The 22,441-nt window shown below is 39.8% G+C and overlaps 1 protein-coding gene across 1 annotated transcript in view; it reads right to left on the reverse strand.

Moving 5' to 3' along the window:
- The window catches only part of FBN1 (fibrillin 1), a 142,846-nt gene that overhangs the window by 83,439 nt on the left and 36,966 nt on the right, over nt 1–22,441 (reverse strand). The window contains 7 exon segments of the mRNA XM_009276493.2: nt 286–405; nt 1,207–1,347; nt 2,503–2,661; nt 6,026–6,184; nt 10,101–10,226; nt 14,755–14,880; nt 18,572–18,769. Of these exon segments, the coding sequence (XP_009274768.1) occupies nt 286–405; nt 1,207–1,347; nt 2,503–2,661; nt 6,026–6,184; nt 10,101–10,226; nt 14,755–14,880; nt 18,572–18,769 (1,029 nt within the window).

Below are 22,441 nucleotides of genomic sequence, written 5' to 3' on the forward strand. Positions count from 1 at the left end.
ATGTTCACCAAAAAAGAAAAAAAAAAAAAGTTAAAAAAAAAAAAAAAAAAAAAAAAAAAAGAAAAGACGTCTCTTCCACTTCAAAGCCACAAATGGTGCCAAGATACTTTCAGCACAAGACAAAATGTCCTTCTTCATAACCCAGTCTGTGAACAGCCAGCTCAGGCAGGTTAATCATTTTTACTGCCATATCCAATTTTTTTTTTTTTTTTTTTTGCTTAAAAACTATTTTCCCTCCTGGTATGTATACAATAGTACAGATATGGCTGTAAAACCATAATTTACCTCGGCACTCTGTTCTAGTTGGCGTGCTCTGATATCCTATACGACACTGGCATATGTAGGATCCCTGGGTGTTCACACAGTCTCCACTGATGCATGGATTCTTCTCACATTCATCAACATCTGCAAAACACAGACAATATATTTTTATTAAGACATTGGTTGAAAGGTATTCGGGTCTGTAGGGGTATTTTATTGTTTTGTAGTTGGAGAAATAGTGTGCTTCAATCTGAAAGGAAAGGGGACACAACTAAATTCCCAGTAAGAGGATCCCATGTTCTAAGCTAAGCAGGAGCTGGGAAAAATGAGTACTCAACAAGACAAGGTATTGCATGTGCAAGAAGCCTTAATCCCACACCTCCACATTCCCAGCCCCACCAGAGACACAGATTTTGACAGAAGCAAAATCTTGCATGTAAGAGACAGCTAATCCTTGCCCCTATCATCAAGCTCTAGCTGAGTTCCAAAATTAAAGGGCTCAAGAGCCCAACAAGATACTCCAGATGAGCTGAAAGAGGACTTGTAAATCTTACTAAGCCAGAGATCATGACTGCTGGTTTGTTTTGTATTTTTTTTAACAAGAGGTCATTTGCATAATCAAAGAGCTGGTAGCATTTTAAAGAGGTCATTTTCAATCACTAATAAACACATTATAGTCACAGGTTAGTAAAATAAGAAATCCTTGCTTCTGTATAATTTTGTGACAAGTTACAAGATTTGTTAAATACTGTCTTAAAGGCAAAACTGCTGTAAAAATAAGTTTGCAGTTGAAAGCAATTAGTTCTTGGAAGTCTACTGTTTTTTTCTTTTTGGAGGGGGGGCTGTTTTGTTTAAGAACTCAGAGTTATTACATTGTGTGGAAAATAATTTTTTTTTCTTTAAAACAAAACTCCCCTCTGTGATTTACAGCAGAAAACCACATACCAATGCATTCCCCTCTAACATCCAGTTGGAATCCTTTGTTGCACTCGCAGCGGTAGCTCCCAGGAGTCGGAATACAGCGCCCGTTAAGGCAGAGATGTCGGAACAGTTGGCAATAGTCAGTGAAGTTCACCGGCAAGATCACTGAAATAAGAGTTGGGAAAATATTTTAATAGTTCACCATAATCATTTTTGGTAATCCGCAACTTGTGCGGCGTTTTCCATTAAAAGTCGATATTTACCTTCCATCACAATGTGAATTACATAGCAAAATCAGCATTGGGAGAGAAAAAACGGCACTTTGACTCTCAGAGATTTGTCTGAAAACAGCTAGCAAACACCGATTTTTTCATTGTGGCAAGTCTGATCCCGTTTTCCTCTTTTGCAGGACAAAAGAGGACCGAGTCTGCTCATACCTAGTGGTAAAGTGGGTACGTGGCACTGCAGGGACACTACCAAAAGCCTACAGTAGCAAAGAGCAGGCAGACTGGTTCAGTTACCTCCGTTTTCATAGACAGCAGAGTGAGAGGAGGGCAGGGATAACCCTGGACGGTATGCCTATATGGTCTTTGGCAGGCAGACGTGAACTGGCTCTGTGCTCCCAGCTGACCAGAAGCTGTGCAGCTACGTCAGTGCAGTGTCAGGCCTGAGTTAACATAATTTGCCTCTTAGGCTCATTAGCTCAGCTTGGTGCTGAACCAAGACTAAATAGTTTCAGCTGGTGCCAGTGCAAGCAGAACCTGCTTGCATCTGCACAGAGCATGGGCAAAATGAGCTTGTGCTTACTTGCAAAAGAGTATGTGGCTATGCCAAACAATTTCAGGTGGCACATGCCTAATGCAGACTATATAGGCATGTAGTAAATTCCCCGAGCAAGGGACAGAATAAAGGAATACATCGGTATTCTGCTCTGGCTTCCTCCTTGCTCTAGAGAAACCTAACCTATCCATGCGTATCACTGAAAAAGTTCTTTCTTCACATTGGGTCAGCCTCAGCATCCAGCAGACTAGTATTTTTATCGGTACATTTCCTACCTGGCCAAGCGAGAGTGGGGAAAACAACCTGAAAGAAGCTGCTTTCTCCCTGTCTTTAGAGGGAAAACACTACCAATGAGGTACACTTGCCGTACGATACGTGGTAACCAGGCTATGATTAGAAGGATATCCAGAGACCATACGTCCACATAAAGTACGCAAAAGATACCAACAGCTGAAGGGAGCACACTGCTCCTGAGAAACGCGTGTTTTTAAAGAAGCTAAATGCAAATGGTGCAGGGGAAGTTTATTATTTATTTCTTACCATGAGGTGGTGGAGCCCGAGATGGATAGACAATTTCTGGATGTTGAGGAGGGTAAACACCAGGAAGGAGTGGCGGAGGGATGACGTCAGGACGGCCCGGAGGAAGGTCAGGTCTTGCTGGCAGCAGAGCAGCTACTGTGCACAATTTGCGATATTCATCTGAAACATGAAAACACGAATGCTGTTTTAGACTCTTGTAGCCTTCCCATTTAATCCAACTCTCCCCCTTTTCGCAGTGTTTCAGATTAGCAATAACAAACCTTAAATAATCTGGAAAATCTGAGCCTATATGTTTCCTTCATAGTAACAAGCTTTGTTCTGTGAATTGAGTCATTAATCCATAGGAGGCTATCAATACTACCTGTCAGAAGACTGCTAGTAAAAAGATAGCATAACTGACATTCTGGATGTGAAATTGAACAGTGAGGCGCGGACCTGATCTTAATCTACTTAGTCTTCTTTCAGGCAAAATCTTTGATGAACTCAGTGGGAAGTTTACCTAAAGAAGGACTTTTGGACTTGATCCCAAGTTAATTTAATACAAAGCTTGCCACAGAGTTAGAAAAATACTGAACAGGGAAAAAAGCCCAGTTTCAACTGGATTTCTTAAAAGTTAACCTCCTAAAACAAAGAAATATAAATATAAGCAATGAGGCAAAACCAATTAGAGAACGAATACACTAACACTATTTCCCTGTGAAAATGAAGCTTGCCAATAAAAGCAGAAACCAAGTGAGGTGCAGTCTAAGGAGCATAGACAAAGAGAAACCGAGTCAGATCCACACCGAGTTCATCCTTCCCCAGACGATGGGAAAATGATCTATTTTGCTGTAAGCACAGTCTATGCTGAGTGTTATGCGTTCTCCTATTGTTTATCTCTATTAGTGGCATCTGCCCTACTGCCCCACTTTTCCTCCTGCCCCCCAACTCTTTTGTCTTTGGGAAGTGTGGGTTTGGAACTTGCGATCCAAAGAATGCACGCAGAGTATCACAATTAAAGACCATATTTCCAGCTGACCTAATTCATGTCCAAAATTCGTGTGTACACAAATAACTATTTGTGCAGCCAATATCTTTGAACTTCAAAATTTTAAAGTTTATGGCACAACAGGGAGAGGAATTATATAATGAAAACAAAATGCTAGAGAGATGCATGAAATCCTGAAACAATATAAAAAATGAGAACTGAAAAATAAATTCAGTGTTGGGAGAACTAAGCTGGATATTTCAGCCTTCAACACTTTCATCTCACTTCTATTTCCACCTGTAAAACACATTAGAAGCTCTTCCCGAATCACAGAGGATCTGTTAAATAAAATTGGTAGCCTAAAGTTCTGCTTTTCCTGATTATGATCTTTGCATTTATTTTAATGCTCTTAGGTGATCACTTTGTTTCATGTGCCACTGCATTTCCCTCTATTGTTCCTTAGAGTGATTTAAATCTTTAAATCATTCCCAAGAAGAATTTATTGTATTATGCATTGTATTTTGTTTATTTGGGTTTTTTCCTAGCTTTCTATTTTGCCTATTCATATGTGAGCTGAATCTATTCTCAATCAGCGGTCTACCTGTGATAAAACAGAGACATTCAGAAGAAACAGTGTCTGTGTATGCACATACATAAATTCCACTATGCAAATGTTTGCTAATGATGGTGGGTTTAATAGTAAATTTTCTAATCTCACATTCTCTACAACCCACTGACCAGTCTCGGTGAAAGAAACAATACTGTATTTCTTTTTCACTCTAGGTTGGTAATACCCAATTATCCAAAGCCAATCCAGCAGGAGCCTAGGCCTTCTGTGCAAAAAGAAGTCACGGCCTTGGGGCTGCCCATCGGTGGAATGGAATTAGCACACATGAAGGGACTGCTGAGGTGAGAACTGAACACACACACGCAGCTGGATGCCTGAGATACCACTTTTAAAGTATTTATAGTGTCAATGGTAAACCCCGTCATTCCACATAAACAATTATAGCTGTGTTATGCAAAGAAATACAGTGCAAGCCTTTTTTTATTGCAACTTTAATCTCCATGTATAATTTCTAGCAATAAACAGCCTATTTTATGGTAACATCTGGGTCTGCTGCCTACACTGAAAACGCAACCGCTTGGTTACATTATGCATCTAGTGCTCCACTTTATATTGCAGTAAATTTCCATTTAAGAGTTAGAGGGACTTTGGGCCACTGACAGCTCTAAATTCCTCATCTTGCTTTCTCAGGATACATTAAGGAATAACTGAGCTTGATTAAATGATGACAGCAATACCTTAAATATGTGTAAGGCCTTTCAAAGCATTTCAAAGCACTTTGGAAAAGACTAATTTATAGTCTCAATTTATATCCCAAGTCGGGGTGGGGGAGGGGGGGAAGTGGCATGTAACCATAATCTGGAAGACCTTGCATGGATTTATGAGCCAGGAAGTCCTGGGTTCTAGCTCCTTCTGCACCACGTCTCAGTCTGCAGCCTTGGCCAAATTACTTCACTTTTCCACCCAGTTTATTCACCAGTTAGATATGAATAATTAGAAAGAATGTAAAGAAAACAGGGACTGTGTTAAGATTGAAAGCCTTCTCCTTGTCTTCCTATTTCAGCTGAGCATCAATAGAGTACACTATTTTGTTAGCATTATTCTAGCCAGTCTTGGACATTTAACATGTTTAAATATTATTAATGAGATAGTGACAGAACCAGGAAGAGTCTTCCAAGAGTTCTGATCATAGATCTCTGCTCCAGTATTACGCAGTTTCACTCAAAGGATTAAAAACAAGAATAATAAACACTCCCATACATGACCTCTGACAATTTCTTCAAAGTTACACTGCTGTAGTGTTATGACCCCCATTCCTCCCTAAACTCTGCACCTCCCTTGAGCTCCTCCCATCAATCCTTAAGCTTCTTGTATTCTCCTTCTCTAAAGCATTTCATTAAGTCTCCAGTCCTAAACAATCTCAAAAACATTTTTCCTCCACTCCCTCACACTTAGTTTCACAATCTGCTCACCATCTTCTCTAAATTCAAATCTCACATTATCTGGGGATCTCAATACACAGGGAGGCGATAAAGTACAGCACATTTTGGTAGCAGACAGAAATCATGTTCTGTGTCAAACTTCAGGAAATAAATGGCACCTCAGAAAGCTAGACGTAAGAGGAAGGAAACCCCAGTTTTCCAATGAGAATGAAACTGCAGAGGGAATAGGGATCTATCAGGCTCTGGAGGAAGTAACTTGAGCCTGAAGAGGATGTTGAAAACAAAATCTGAATCAGGTAAGATTGGAATAACCAGGCTACAAAACATTAATTAGCAACAGATAAAATCCTTTGTTTATGTCTGCTTGCCCTAGCCTTCTGGGGGTCCGAAGCAACCTGCCATAGCAGGCTCTGCTCATCTCTCCCAAGGTGCCCTCCAGCCTCAACCATTCTGTGTAGTTCTTTAATGAAAGCATTACTAATAAAAGAAAATCACTGCCTAATTCAGTGTTCAACCACACTCATAAGAATACAGGTGGATTCATACCGGTGGATCTGATCGGACACATTTCAGGAGCGGTGGCTGCACCAGAAGACCAGCATCGGCCGCTGTCACAGCAACACTGCATTTTGGACAAAGGCTGGGGGAGCTGATTGCCGCAGCGCCCGTTGGTCAGAGAAGAGAAGCAGTATCCAGGACGCACATCTACCAAGAGAAAGAAATGGATATGTAATCATCAGTCCAACGAGGAATGTGACTTTCACAAAAGGGAATGGTCCCGTTTTTCTTGGTTGATTACATTATCGATGACATAGCAATTGCAACATTACAACAATCAGAAAACAAAAGGCAGAAAGCCAGAAAAATCTAGATAATATTTGGGCTGCTTTGGATTCAGGTGTAACACCTCCTGTGAGAAAGCTGAAGTGAAATATGGAACAGCAATGAATTAATGGAGGCAAAAATAGCATAGAGACGTGTATTCAGTATACAATAAAATATGCTTCTGTGCCCCCAAAGACAAATTGCAGTGTCATTTCTATTAAAGATAGTACCAGATCAATTCTGTTCAAGCTTTGATTTGAAAGCCACTGATGTACATGATTTGAAAACCACTGATCTACAGCAATAAACTCACAGCATTGCAGCTCTCAAAGCATTAATTAATTTTTCATTAGTCATGGCTTCCCCAGCTGAAGTATGTAGTGATTTGTCAAGATATAGGCTTGCAGGCAAGAAAGAGCAACACAGCTTTAACTGGTGCCATCACATTGTTTATGGAGATGTGCTGGCTTCCTGTCTGAAAAGGGTAAGCACGTGCTGTACAAAGAACGTCCTGTACCCAGATTTCATACAGTCAGCTCCAAGAACATTGCACAGAGATCCCCCAGCTTAGAGAAGGGAGAGAAGACGTGGATGGGAGCAAAATTTAAAAAAAAAAAAAAAAATAAAAATCTTGTGATACAATCTGAAGCTCTGAGCAATTGTTTCACAATATGTCACATCATGTCAAACTCAATATAAGCTGTGGTGTGATTTGATGCTGCACAATAAACCAGACCAAGTTTGTTTCTAAAATATACGAACATTTGCTGTCAAAATGTAGAGGAAAAAGTTGCAGATATAACCTTACAACAGCAGACACCATTCCCTAAAGAAACAGTATCTCAGTTATCCAGGGCATGGTGGATTCATCTGTCTAGTAACAGTGCTTTCCAGAGTTTACTAGCTGTTCTAGTGGATATAAAAAAAAGCAGGGAAGTTTCTTATTATTTTGAGGAAATTGATATATAGTGATATGTTGGGAGAGTCTGTGATGGTTCTGCCTTTTATTAGCTGGAATCCTGAACATGGATATTACTGACAGTACAGCTAAAAGAGTCAGTTGGCCTTTGCTTCCAAACTTTAGTTAGTTCACTCATATTATCATATAATGGAAGTCTGAAGCAGAGAAAAAAAAAACCAAAAACCAAAACAAACAACTACTCAGTTCTCTAACTGGTCCTCCATTTTCTCCTGGTACCCAACTAAACTGCCAAACACATATACTCCTTAATCTACCACTTCAAAAATCAAATAAAGCTCTGATGCAAATGGTTCCCCACTGCATCTGTTATAATCTTGGTCTTCATATGGAGTGGAGAGATACTCAGATGCTTGGTGTGATGATGGGGTGGATGGTAAGGAAGGAAGTCCTCTAACAGACCCTATCATCATCCTCTGTAATTCACCCTTCTCAGTTTTGGTCAGTACCAAGTTTTGAAACATTTAAAAGCAGTAACGAGCAGAAGTGGAAAAAGGATCTACACGGGATCTGTGCAAGCACACAATGTGCCATAAAAAGGTAAACACACAGCAAACATCTTTTCTACCTACAGGTGCAAGAGCTTATCCAAAAGCCACATCATTTTCAGAAAAAGACAGTAAGTTTGTGAGAAAAATGCCAAATCTTTCCATATTCCTAATCAGGAGTGATTCTTTTTTTCCTCTTTCATTTTCTGTTCCAAATGGCAAAACACATAAATAAGGGCAAGAACAGCAGGAAACAACTTCTTTACTGTTTCAGCTTTTAATATTTTAAATTTTTCACTACAAAAATATAGTATTGTGAAAAGGCAAAAAATCACTGTGAAAATAGCTTTCAAGAAAAATGTGCCTCTTAAAAAAAGAAAAAAGCATCAAAAAGTAACACTGACCAAACAAATTTATGCCAGCTGGACGTATAGGCTAGCAGCTTTCTTCATAGCACTCTTCATGTACTTGGGTTGAGATGTCCTGCTCCTGTCTCCAGCTCTAGGAGATACTATCTTTGCTTTGCCTATTCTAATTTTTAAGGTTTGTAATAATGGAACTCCCGGTTCTTCCTTTGGATGCTTGGCTCCAGTGCTGCTTAGTTTGAGTCCCATAAGGGACGCATTTCTCAGAAGCACTTCCTCATCTCTAACAGAATAGACACGTTCAGCTAACACTTTTCACTTAAGACAGGCATGTTGTAATCAAATCAAGATTACATGTTTTGCCCAGCTCAAATACAGATTGGGGCTCTGCCCTTGTTAATATGGCAAGCATGCAGTCTGCATATCAGACATGAATCCAAAATATCTGCAGATAATTAATAGCGCTTCCCATTTAGCACGTTTTGCCTTGGACACAAAGCCAAAATTTTAATGATGGCTCATAGTCTAGCATGTTACTTAACACAGCCTGTCATCATTTAAATACCCAATTCTTTAGCTGAACTATCTCAGCCTACAAATACCGTGGGTAAAAAAGGCTGGAAACTGCAGGAATATAACAAGGGTGTGAATGTTGGGCAGTCCTGACTGAGCAATGACTATAAAAAGTAAAAAGCAAATGGAAGCTGTGCATCTCGAGAAATTTTTCGTTACAGAAAGGTGACTCTCCTTCATAAATATTAAGTACAAGCAGCAATCAATGATTTAATGATCCACAGTCATTTAGGAGCTATTAATCTGAAGCAATAAAAGCAACTCCCACTGGCATTTTAAGTGTACAGTATGGATCCAATCTACCAAAATGCTGTTCTTGATAACGGAAGAAATACAGTTCATTTCTCACAACCTGCAGAAATAGAATAGCACCATTCAAAATGAATCATCCCAAACTACTTCCAGATCTCTTGGGGAAGTTAATATCATTTGATACTTTTGTCTGTGAAGTTTTGGGGTTTTTTTTCAATTTTTTCCCAGATGATTTTCTACCAAAGGTACTAAACACAGGGTGCTCTCTTGAACCCCAGTGCTGGCACTGTGTATGAGCCTTTAAATAAACAAGCCAAAACTGAGGAAATAAACCTTTCATTTGCTTCTCAAATGACAATAATTGCTCAAAATTCAGCACTGGCAGTGAAAAAAGAAATTACTGCATAAAAATGAGAAAAAAACCCAACTAACTGAATACTTGACCTGCTTCAGAGCAGGCTGTATGCTTCCCAGAAGCAATAAGTGCTAACACTGCTCTTTCATGGCTTTGGCACTGCAGTGGCAGTCAGTTAATTCACACAGTCCTTTGGTTCCTGGTCTGGCCTTTGGAAGACAGGTTCTGCTCTGCCACAGTGGAAGCCTGAAAGAACAGCACTGCCAAATCATCATCATCATGAAAGCAGATACAAATGTCCCACACCCAGCTTATCATGCTACTTCCTTTAATGAAAAATATCTGCATTAAGGTCGTAACGCTTGGAATGAGGGGAAAAAAAAGCTGTTTGGGGTGATTACCTTCTTTCTCAAGTATATCTGCTTTTCTAAATGACTGCTGAATATCACATGGACTAAATCAAAGACAAACATGAGAGCAAGAATATCAAGGAGATGTGTTAAACAAGTTCTGCCTATTTTAAGGCAACGAATATGGCATAACAGAAAAACTGTAGTAAGAAAAATGAAAGGGAAGGTCACAACAAAGAGGGAAAGAGGAAACACATCCTGCAAATGGAAAACTCATTTCAGAATACATATATAGGCACATGATGTACTTCTATATAAAAGAAGGATTTCAAGACCACAAGTTGAAATACGTTTCTGGTACACTGTTACCCATTTTAGATATTCATGAATGTTCATGACACCTACTGTCTTATTATTTACAGGATTCTACTCACCTATGCACTTTAAGCCATCAGGAGCTGTATAAAACCCTGGAGGACACTTGCAGAAGTAACTGCTAACTGTGTTTGAACACTCTCCTCCATCACAGATTCCAGGAATGGTAGCGCATTCATCAATATCTTCAAGGCAAAAAGAGAAGCAGGGGCAGGTTAGCTAAATTAGTTCTGGCACAAGAATAGGTATTTTATAATTAGTATTAACGATCAAATTCAGTGTGGTCTGAGACCCCTCCTAACTTATGTACTAAGGGCACAATCAGCAGTTTTCAATCAGGATCTTTTGTTTCGCATCTTATAAACACAAGTGAAACAGAACTTAAGAAAATAAGTAAATCTTATTTAGATTATTATTATTAGATTTTTGCAATCTGTAAATTGCAAAAAGCCAGGGAGTTTGTTTTACTGCTTAATAATGATGGATGAAAATCTTAAACTGCAGAGGGGATCTACTAACTGTAAGTAAACCATAACCCCTCCAGTTTGAATTCTGCACACTAGAATTAAGAAAACTGTCATGGGACCTGTAATGACCTTGGCGATCAGGAGCTTAACCGTTATGTCTCACGGTATCTCCAGCAGCACAGTGTCTCCTGGCACCATACTGAGGCAATGGTTCAATACTGACTCAAAGGGAAGCGTAGCACCTGTTGAATTGTCCATCCTTCTTACCACACTTGGGTTTTTCTTGGAAATTCCCCATATAAAAGCACTAGGCAGCTAGGCGCTGTTTAACTAATGCAAACATTATAGCTCAAAGCAGGATGACTGCAGGCAACAAAAGTTACCTTTCCTGGCTTTCTCCACTAAGTGAATGTTCCGAAGTTTCAACAGATTTCTACACAGTAACGGAAATATCTACTGCAGAAGTCAGGCAATGTCCATAATTCCCCTTAGATTTTGTCACCAATTTTAAAATAAAAGTCCATATCGTGATTTTCTTCACTAACAAATCTCAATCCATATACTAAATCATCATCATCATAGGTCCAATGCAAAAAAATTTTCAAAGTCTGCAGAAAAAAAACCTAACAAATGCCTTCTTATACCTGATCATAGCTGCATACATGAACAGAGGGAACTTGAAGGCTTTCGTCCACAGCTAGGAGTTTATGTTATCTACAGTCATGTGAGTAACAACCTGTGCCAGCCCCAATTGCTCCTTAATTACCATCAGTAGCCTGCCTGTGATGTGAAGTTACTTTCCCCCTGGTTTCCAGTGACTGTCTTAACAATGCAGCTGTATCTACTTAGCGCTGCTCTCATCTTCTGGGAACCTGGAGTCCAGCTGAGCTTAAAAACAGCTCACTTTTTTCCATGGTACCTACAAGAAGAATCAGCTAAAGCAGAGCAGAAAGGGAGATTATTCTCTAGAGCGATCAATGACAACTGCCTGTCACAGCCATCTACAATCACCCAGCTGCTCTCCCAACAGGGAGAATCCAGCCAGAAATAATGGGATCACAGGACTCTACCCAACCCCTCCTCCAGAGATCTACAAACAGATAGACACATGGCTGTAATAATGATTTCACCAACCACAAAAATTTCTGAGATGAAATACTGCAACACCACCCAACACGCCAAGGCAAGGAGTGAATAATATCGTAGTCATTAAAAACGATTGGAGGAATTTAAATGTAACGCCTAAATTGGAATTTGGCCCCAACAGATGGGGGAACACCCAAAGTCCCACAGGACTGTTAATGAGCGCTTTAGCAAGTAGAGAGGATCTCTGTTCTACTTCTCCTGTGAAGACGGTAATACAAAAACTCAGGAATATAAAAATTATCAATTCCTCTTCCCCTAGGTAAAGCATTGGATGCTCTAAGACCTTTGTGGCCCCTTGCCCTTGCAGGAAAGGAGCAGAGGGACCAGGGTGGCATAGAGATAACCAGACCTTGCAGACCGACCCATCCTAAGCGGTGCGGGGCCTTGGGCCCCCTGTGCACACATTCCTGCCCAGCATCTTGCTAGCTGTCATGATGTGGGTCGCATTCCTCGCTTGGGTGTGTGAGAGGGGTGTGACTTTTTTGTTCAGTGCTACTTCGAGGGTGTTGCCAAAGCCTCAAGTCCGAGTGCCCTGGGAACACAGCTAAGAGACTTCTGGCTTCTGCTCCAGGATTATGCTCCACAGGAGTCCCAAACGTCTCAGTGACAAAAAATGTGGAAATTGAATTTTGGTCTGAATAAAGCCCTTAATTAACAGAGAAAAATGCAGTCGTAAATGGATCAGATTCAAGCATTTTCTGACTCAAATTCACCAATGTTTATCTTAAAGTCAGTGTTGCCACTGTTTATATAGAGTCCGACCTTTTTAAAAGCAAAATCATCACTCTTTATTTTAGGTCTGAGCCTAACCCAAACAGTATTTCACTATTTATATTAGTGTTGACATTCATATAAGCAACATTGTCATTGTTAAGTACGCGAGTTTTATAAAGGTAAGTACACTCGATGTACTCGCAGACATAAATGTCACTCCAGGAAAAATTACTCGCCCCATTCACCACAAAAAAGTATTTACCTCAGCATTAATGCAACTGGAAGAGGAATGGTTATATGAAGCAGTGAAATAATCTAACACTTAAAATACAGTTTTCCACCAACTATGCTAATAAAGAGAATTTCGGCCAACACACCTCATTTCCCATCTTGTTCCGTTGTCTCATTGAACCTGATGATTTCTATCGTGATCTTACTTTAATGGGGACCCACTGAAAAAACAGTACTGGTAATTCAGCAGGTAGCTCCCAGTTCTACTAAATCAGTGACCAAGGACACATTACAGCTGTCAGAAGTCCTACTTGCTGGATAGGAAGTTAAACCAAGCACATGATCAGATGTTAATAATTATGTATTAGAGTTAATTGCAGTTAATTACTATAAGGCAAATACCTTGTCTTATATTGGAGATTTCAACTTAAAACTCAAAGGGATCATTTAAAAAAGCAGAATGGATATTCTGTTGTTACGCGACTATGCTCTTAACTGTTGAATCACTATCCTATTTCATGCCGCTGGTATAAGGGTGCTACTTTTAAGTCTGTGAATTGTAGTACGCGCAACATGAAGATGTACTGAAAGTAAATCTCTGTCTGCTGAGGTTTAAAAATTTACAGGTATGGAATTGAAGAAAGAAAACTTCATCCTATCTTTGCAGCCAGGCGATCACTCCAAAGGGATTTCACAAGATGGGGCAGGAAATTTGTGGTGGGATTTGGGAATGAACCAAGCTATCCCAGGTTCTTGGGTCCAGGCCCTCAACTATTACCAAGTGCAGGCTCTGAAGGTGGTGGTTGTTTGGGTTTTTTTGCTCGTTGTTTGGATTTTTTTGTTTGGTTTTTTTTTTTTTTTTTGACATGATTCAGCAATCGAAAAATACCATAGGAATGTTTATACAATGCAGCCTATGCAAGCCTACAGTTCTCAGTTTTTCAAGCACTAATACTTAACAAGGCACACGTTCAGTCTTTCCTATTCACCATGTTCTTGGTACTTCATCCACAGAAGGAAACACTTGCAATGTTGTTCTACCCTAAAGGTGGGTTACTTTCTGCCAAAACCATTGGCAGTCAATATGAAAACCATGCTGTGTACAAACTCTTCTGAAATTGCTTTCCCTGACCTGCAATTAAATGATAAAGTTTTGCTTGAAATAAGGATTTTTCTTTTGAAAAGGTAAGTCATGATTCTTCCAAAATGACTAAAAAATTTTGAGTGCTTCCTTAAAGGCACCTGATGCAAGAAAGGGTGGTGGATGCACACCTTACTCTCACAGTCACACACCTTTATGCCATTGAAAGCTGGCTTTTCAAAATCACTAACCACTTATGAAACTTGTCTGCTCAAATGAATTTAATTCTTGTCTAATGACTGAAAGCAGAATCAGTTATAAGGGTTTAAACATTATGTGGACTGCACTGTAAAGAAGATGAATCAAAACTGTGCAAATGACACATTTTAGTACTATGTTCCTTATGTATCCAAAATTCTCTTAAAGCAAGGGGACATCTATGCCCGATTATTATATTATAGAGAGAAAAAATACTATCACAGTTAAAAGCTAGCAAGATTCCATAATCACGCACTGCAAATTTCCACACTAATATCTAGCACCTACTGTACTTCCAAAATAGGATGACCAGTAAGGAAAGATAAAATGTTTGTCCTTCTTTAACATCTGCAACTGTAAGGATGCATAGTCCTGCAGTCTTCACTCAGCAGTGTCAAACTCCCATTAATGTTAAATACAGTTTACCTGAGTAGGTGGGAATGTGTTGAACCTTCCAGTCCATATACACTTTTTGGTTAAAAGATCCCCACAGAGACACGTGCCTCAAGCATTTCTAAAGCAACATATCGGTTAAAAAGTATTTTTAGTTTTAATGTTTAATTTGTTTCAGATGTACCTTTAAGTCTGTAAAACATTACGTGAATAAAAGGCTGGAAAAAGCTGCAGGGCCAATATTTAAGATTCTCTGGTTTAGAAGGAGAAAGGACGGTTATTTGCATTTGTTGTGAAGAATGCTATTTGCATATTCAAGGCAAAAGAGACTGGAAAGTTTGTTACAAACTTCTAAACAAAGTTGGCCCCAAAAAGAAGACTTTCCCCCCTTCACTTTCAGAAGAAAGTTCTAAAAGTTCTTACCGTCGCATTTTTGTGTCACTTCGTTAAACTTGTGTCCAGCTGGGCATTTGCACTCAAAAGATCCAACAGTATTAATGCAATTTCCCCCTTGACAGATCCCAGGGATGGCTTGGCATTCATCCACATCTATCATATAAAAAAGGAAAAAACACCCACTTTTAATTCATTTCTCAAGAACAGCCATAATAATTTGTCTACACAGGAATTAAAGTAAATATGCCTAAATCCATTCTTCACCCATCATAATATTATGATACTTGCTTGCGAAGACAGACACTAATTTTGTAATTACTCTATGCAAAGTATGATTAAGTACAGTACTCTAAATATTTTCTGCAAGAACTCACATGGTTATTATTGTTACAGACATTAAACATCTAACTGCTATTGCTTTGTTTTTCCAAAACATCTGGGGAATGGTGTGCAGAGAACACAGCCTGCCAAAACCCAGGTTCCTTTCAAGTATCTGAAGCTGGGCACCCAAAATCACTTGCCCCTTTGAAAATCTTGGCAACTCCATACAGCACACAGCCCACCAGCGCAGAGATGCAGGAGCCGCGGAGGAGCAGCGTGCAATGTGCATGGAGGGGGCCTCAGGGAGAGGCACGGGGAACTGCAGAGTCATTATTGATGGAAATTACTAACTCGTCACTCCAGTAAGATCAGCACCAATGACCTTAAGCTGTGGTTAGGATTTGACTCAAAGCACATAGCCCACCAGCGCAGAGATGCAGGAGCCGCGGAGGAGCAGCGTGCAATGTGCATGGAGGGGGCCTCAGGGAGAGGCACGGGGAACTGCAGAGTCATTATTGATGGAAATTACTAACTCGTCACTCCAGTAAGATCAGCACCAATGACCTTAAGCTGTGGTTAGGATTTGACTCAAGAAGTTTCACAGCCGTAATTAATGTCTCGGGAGGAATGATTAACGACCTGCTTAGACATTCATAAATTTGGAGGGTTTTTTCCCCTTTATTTCTCTCTCTTTGCTTTTAATTTTTTCACTCGAGAAAATGAAACGACAAAGATGATATCACAGGCTAGGTAGGAAGCTCAAGACAAACATTTTCAAAAGGCCCTGGTTTTTGGCCTCACAGCTATTTTAGCACAACACGTGTGTCGTCACTTAGCTGCAAAAGCGTTGCTGCGGCTTAGTAACCGCTAGAGAAAAGAGACTAAAGGAGAAGGAGTGGCATTGCAACAGGAGACAGTGGAGGTCTGGCTCACAGTCCCCAGGGGCTGCCCTGTATCTGCTGCTCCCTGCCCTTCGGGAGCAAACGGAGCACTTGCCACTCTCCAACCCAAACGCCTGTGCTTCCCCCATCTCCCCAAGGAGTACCAGCTCCTGCTGGTAAAACCCGATTTCTTGAATTCTCAGGCTTCACACTAGGATCGGTTTCAATGCAGGGACACAAGCTGAAGGAGATGACGCCTTCAAATCTCCCTTTATAAATCCCGGAGAGCCAGCTGTAATGTGTCTCGTAGTCTGAAAAGCAAAGTATTATGTCTGTACAAAAGGCCAAGAGGCAATTTCCCTGGGAGCCACAAGTAGGAAGTTTCAGGAACGCCAAGGGGCATATCTGTACCACATCGCAGAGCATTACGTAAAGATCCCCCGGCCGCCTGAACCGGGTCGGGGGGTGCAGCAGCAGAGGCAGAGCAGGGCTGTGCCTGAGCTAACCGCTGTGCTGGGAGGCACAGAGAACTAGCACAGCCTCAGCACCCTCGACACAGCCACATTGCTGCAGGGACTCGAGCTACAGCAATAGGCTGTGCTTTAATAACAGTAATCAGCCAGACTTCATGGCACTGTACTGACTTTAAAAAAAAAAGTTAAAAAAATAGAAGTCATGCTCCTGAGTCACGATGTCTGTTTCAAAATCCCACCTTTTGGCTTTCATTTTCCTCCTTTGTATCTTTAAAAACCTCAGCTGTGATATTAATTTAACTTTCGGCCAGACAGACAAAGTCAAACTGTGGGCAGCGATATTCTATTTACTTTTTAAAATAAACTTGCCCTCCCCTCCGTTTTATTTTTTCTGACTTCTCCATGCTCCTGAGTCACGATGTCTGTTTCAAAATCCCACCTTTTGGCTTTCATTTTCCTCCTTTGTATCTTTAAAAACCTCAGCTGTGATATTAATTTAACTTTCGGCCAGACAGACAAAGTCAAACTGTGGGCAGCGATATTCTATTTACTTTTTAAAATAAACTTGCCCTCCCCTCCGTTTTATTTTTTCTGACTTCTCCACACAATAATAACGGTTCCTTTTTCTCTTCAGAGAACCTGGATTTTATTTAACCTGCTTTCCTTTATTTAGATTGAATATGGATGTGAAATCCCTGAAATGTCTTCAGTCTGAATGGATGTTATCTGATTTCAAAAGGACTGGATTTAGTACAATTGCATGAAAAATAAAGCTAATATGTGGTTCCATAGCAGATCTGTTGAAATTATGAACACATTACAAGAGAAGGGAAAACTGGAAAGTACAAGTCAAACATACAGGGCCAAAACTGTGTTGGCACCGCACACAGATTAGTATAAATGTAGCTGCATGCTAAGAAATGTGCAGCAAGCAGAAGTAGCCTTATTCTGAACTGCACAAACCCATTGGAGAGGTCACTGCAGCTTTTCCGTGACACAAACAAGAGGGATATAACTAGGTGTGGCATGAGTTCAGGGGTGTGGGCCACATATTTATGCACATAAGATTTCAGAAGCGTCCAGAACCTCGATTCACAGATTTCTGCACAATTTAGTTCTGCCCCTAACAGTGAGAGAGGGGAACAGAATGGCTGAGGTCAAAATATGTGCACATTATGCGGCATACACAAACATGCCCATCTCGAAGTTCATCATGCCTGTCTGCAGGCACCAACCAGGACTTGGCCTGTGACAGAGGATATCTACATTTTTTAATGCAACGGAATGCCTTGAAGTCCTTCATAGGAATTTCATGATTAAATAAAATTACTCATAGATTTATAATCTTTATCTCCCCTATTTTCAAAAATATTGCAACTTATTAGAAAATGTTAGACAGATTGAAATAAACTAGCCCCAAAGATACGGTCCTGGGAATTTATAATCCACATCAGTTTAATACATAGCTGCCCCTGTTAACTTTCTCCTGTTTCCTGCCAGACATCCAGACAATAAAAGAATTTATACAGCTGGAAGTATTAGAATAAAAGCCAAAAGCAGTGTAAGGACTTTCTATGGTAAGGCATGCTCTGAAAGAAGTAAGCAACATCTGGGTGGATTTTACGATTTGAAACAAATGCAAATGCATTTCCAAAATTGTATAAAATATATACTAGGGCATTTCAAATGGCACGACATGCACTTTTCTCCAGGTCGAAGCAGTGTAGCTCGAGAGATAAGACACCCAAGATGAATCCAAAATCAACAAATTTTAGCTAAAAAATCCCACACCGGATAAATGGAACAATATTGCCACAGATTGATTTTTGCATGTTTTCAGTGCTTTTTGAAACAGAATAAATTCCTCCACAGAACGATCGAGTGGTACACTCAGAAAAACACCATTACAGAACCAAGGGAAAGGGCTGCTGGCAGCGAGAAATTCATTAAGATGCTGGCTGCTCTCACATGACCTAAGTTACTAATGTACTCACTTGAACATCAGGCACTCACTGAATCATGAAGTAATGCATCTGACAATGTTTTTCCATTCTTCACACATATAGCTGAGAATGGCTTAGGACAGGTTATTCACAGCAGTGTAACTCAATTAAGATTAATCCAGTAACAATTTCAGCAGCTTTCGGGGAAGCTTTGCTGCTAACTTACCTTGACAGGCCCCAGTTCGAATGTTTGGAATGAAGCCTCGGCGGCACGGATGCGGCTGGGCAGGACACATTTCACAGGGGTGGCCCCATGCTCTCCCAACTGTTGCACAGCAAAGGGTTTTTGTGCAGACTATTCCACTGAGCTGTCCCTGGCACATCTGGTTGGTTATCAAAGTGAAGCAAGGGCCGGTCCTGTAATCTGTGCCAAAGAGAGGAAACCTAATCAGCATCACAATAAAAATACACAACAAAACTCACAATAAAGCAAAACAACAGCACATTTTAGCAAGTCTTCTGCGCATAAATTGCCCACCAGCCCAACAATTTTACCTAGCAGTGTTCTGCAGAGGATTTTTCTCAAGTTTTCTTCTCATTCAAATCCACTGAAAATAAGCATCTCTATAAATACATTGCGACTATTTTACCAGGAGTATTATATACTTAAGATTCTGCAGGTTCCCTTTGCTGCTTGGTTTAATCTCCAGTCATACTATTTGGGAGGTCTTTTCATCAGTTTGTTTTAAATATGCAGTGCATTAATTAAAATAATACTGATAAAAGAGTTAGGATATGTTTATTTCCACAAGTGTTGTTCTCAAACGAGTCTCGAGGGAAAAGAATACAGACTGCAGGAAGTTTTTTGAGGAGTTTTCACTGTTACTCAGGCATACGCTGTACCAGATAATGTGGGTAAGTTTTGCCTACAGCTGAACGGAGGGCGTGTGGAACACATCTGCTTTGATTTGTTTATGGTAGGACAGGCCACTTAGCCAACAGACAGAATTAAACTAAGATGTTAATAAAATACTAGTAGGCTTTATTTTGTTCCATTCTCCAAGGGCAACAACCAAACAGTGGTACTGCCAACTCCTGCTGTCTCCTGTACATCCGGGGTGCGCACTCCAGTTAATTCTTCACAAGCGACCCTAAAATGATTGTCTGTTATGGTGCACCAGGACAGAGTCCAGCATCCTGTAAGCATAGCCAGCAAATTATGAACCTGGTGTTTGTCTGTACTGAAAGAGTTACCCGGTGCCTCAGCCAAGGTCACTAAGTAATCCATGCTGCCTTAGAGTCATGTCATTATAAATTCTTCCAAATTTCATGCCACTTCCAAACTTTGTTAACAATAATGTTTCCACTAAACCATTGATAAATAGTGTTAAATAGGGCAGAAGTAAGAACAGATGCCTTTCCCATCTGCCCCATCTCCCCACACCAGGCGCACCTTGAAACCCACCATTTGACTAATCTTCATTCCAAGCCAGGGATGCTATGTCCATATGCTATAATTCTGCTGATTAAGCAAGCCACTCCTTGATAGAACAAATGAAATGGCTTACGGAAGTCCTGTAAGCTATACGATAGTGCCATATTGTCACTGTTATCTTCACCAATTAAACATGATCTTCTCAGAAAGGATATCAAGTTAGTTTGAAAGACCTATTTCTGATAAACTTGTACTAAATGACACTAATACCATTTACTCTTCATTAACTCTGTATCACATCCTATAATTGCTATTCTATCTTTTGCCTGTTTAACAGACCTATAATCACCCAGATCATCTCTTTTCCTTTTAAAATATTGGAACAATAATAATTTTCTTCCAGCCTCTGGAAATTTGTCCTGTATTTCCAGATTTATGGAGAATTAACCTGCATGATATGAGAACCCTTTAGCTAGCTCTTTTCAGTCTCCCTGGTGCTGGTTAGGTGGCCTAGCTGTATAAAAATACGTAAATGCAATTATTGCTATTTAATGTCATCCTTAAATGCTATCAGACTGCAAATATTAAATTTCTGCCCTATCCCCTCCAAACAGTACAGCTACATTTACCGAACTCTTCTCCCTCCTCTTCTCTAGCAATTCTGTGAGCCTCATCACGAAATGGGTCAGAATCTCTGGTAACATTGCTCTTACTCTTGGTTACTTAATTCCTTTTCATCGCCTTAACTTTTTTGGCTTGGTATTTCTGTGTCCCTTCACTTCCCATATTAATTTTCTACACTACAGCTTCTATCAAGTTCTTTTCCCATTTTTAAGCATTTTTGTAACCGCTTTCATTTTCCTAGCTAGACAGGCTTGTTTTGCTTTTCCATTGCCTTCTTTCTCATTTCTCATTGTAGGAATGCAGCTTTGGAAGCAGGTAGTACAAAACCAAATATTACCAGCTTTATCTTATTCCTTCAGCACCAAAATGAATACAAATAAACCATGATCAGTTACACCTATCAATTAAAAAATTGTAGTTCCAAGATCAAATCTTCATCCTTGAACAAAATGCGGTCTGAGAGCGCTATCTACTTAAAACAATAGATGACAATTTATTTAGAAACACAACAGTTTTGTGTTGGCAAGAGGAAATCTCCAGTGTACCTCCTCAGAATGAAATCCCTCATTGTAGATTGTCCCTGTGCCATTTATATATAGACGGTTTAAAAAGGAGTCATTTTGTTCTCTGTCACAGCAGGAAGCACGCGACAGACAGTAGTGAATAACCCATCTTGTGTTTTATGGTAGAATATGAATGGATCAGCATTTACGATTGTTTGCTTTCAAGCTATAAATGACTTAGCAGTGGCTAATATGACTTAGAAATATGGTGAACCCAATGAAGTTAACTTTATAATCATGCAAATCTTTCCACAAGTTTTCAGTAACAAGAAGTAGGTCAAATATGCACTCAAAACCAAGCAAACCCAGCTCCTATTTGTTATTATCCAAGTTCATAGCACTTTAGTGTGGAGAATTATAGACTTTATTTTCCCCTAATCCTTTGCCTTGATAAATTTTATTCTTAATACTCAGTTGTCTGCTCAGTACAGCGTTCCTTCTGTTTTCTCAAATACAATCTTTCACCTTTTCACAAGTAAGATTTTCTTTTGCGTTCTGAATGGAAAATTCTAAAGGTCAGAAAATGCATAAGAAAAAGATCATTTGGATGTACACACCGACCTATGGCCACGGAGAACACACTTCAAGTCCACTTTTTTTTAATACAGAGGCTTAATAAAAAGAGCTCTAAAATTAAAGCATCTTAATAGTGAGTTTGATATTTTTGACACATTACAAGATGAAGGCCTACGAGAAGGAAAAGGGATTCCACTAACACCATGGCAAAATGAAAAGAGAATGGTATCACATGTAAAGAGATTTCCTTGAGTTACACCATTTTCCTTGAAGGTGTTTGGTTTTATGAATTATGCTGATTTCAGAAGATGCAGTAAACCCTAGGGTCTATGCTACAAGGCACTGACTTGGGATGAGAGCTTAAAACCCCAATCTTTATTTTGTAACAATGAAGTTTCCTTATATGTTTGTGTCATTTGCGATTACTCAAACTACTTCAATGAGTAAAGCTCAGACACAGGGTTCCAAGTGATCAGTCAGGAGTTGAAAAGAGAGGGAGGGGGAAAATATAGCCAGAAAAGCTATTACACAGTTTGTTTGGGTTTTTTTTCCAGAGGTAATTTCATTTTAACTGAAGAATGCTGAGACTTGAAATTATTTTAGTAAAATGATTTTTTAAAGATGTGCAACTGATAATTCAAATGTTTTAAGTCACTTCTAATGTGAATTTCAGCACGTGCAGGCAGCCTTCAGTAAGGCATTAGTCACTGTTATCTAACAACTTTATCTGCTTCTTCACATACTTCTTGGCTATTTTGATAAGGAATAATTCCACAGGGAGCCTCAGACAACAGAGAAGATGGCAGAAACTGTAAAACCACATTAAGTTCATATACCATCAAAAGAAGCAAGAGGGCAATAGAATGAGGCTGGTTTACACCATGCAAGAGTCCAGCTTATTAAGTCCACAGGAAAGAATCAAGCTGCATTTTGATCTAGAGCTCGTTCCTGTTTCAGC

The sequence above is a fragment of the Aptenodytes forsteri genome, unplaced genomic scaffold, assembly GCF_000699145.1.
Source record: "Aptenodytes forsteri isolate BGI_AS27 unplaced genomic scaffold, ASM69914v1 Scaffold1, whole genome shotgun sequence".
Lineage (NCBI taxonomy): Eukaryota > Metazoa > Chordata > Aves > Sphenisciformes > Spheniscidae > Aptenodytes > Aptenodytes forsteri.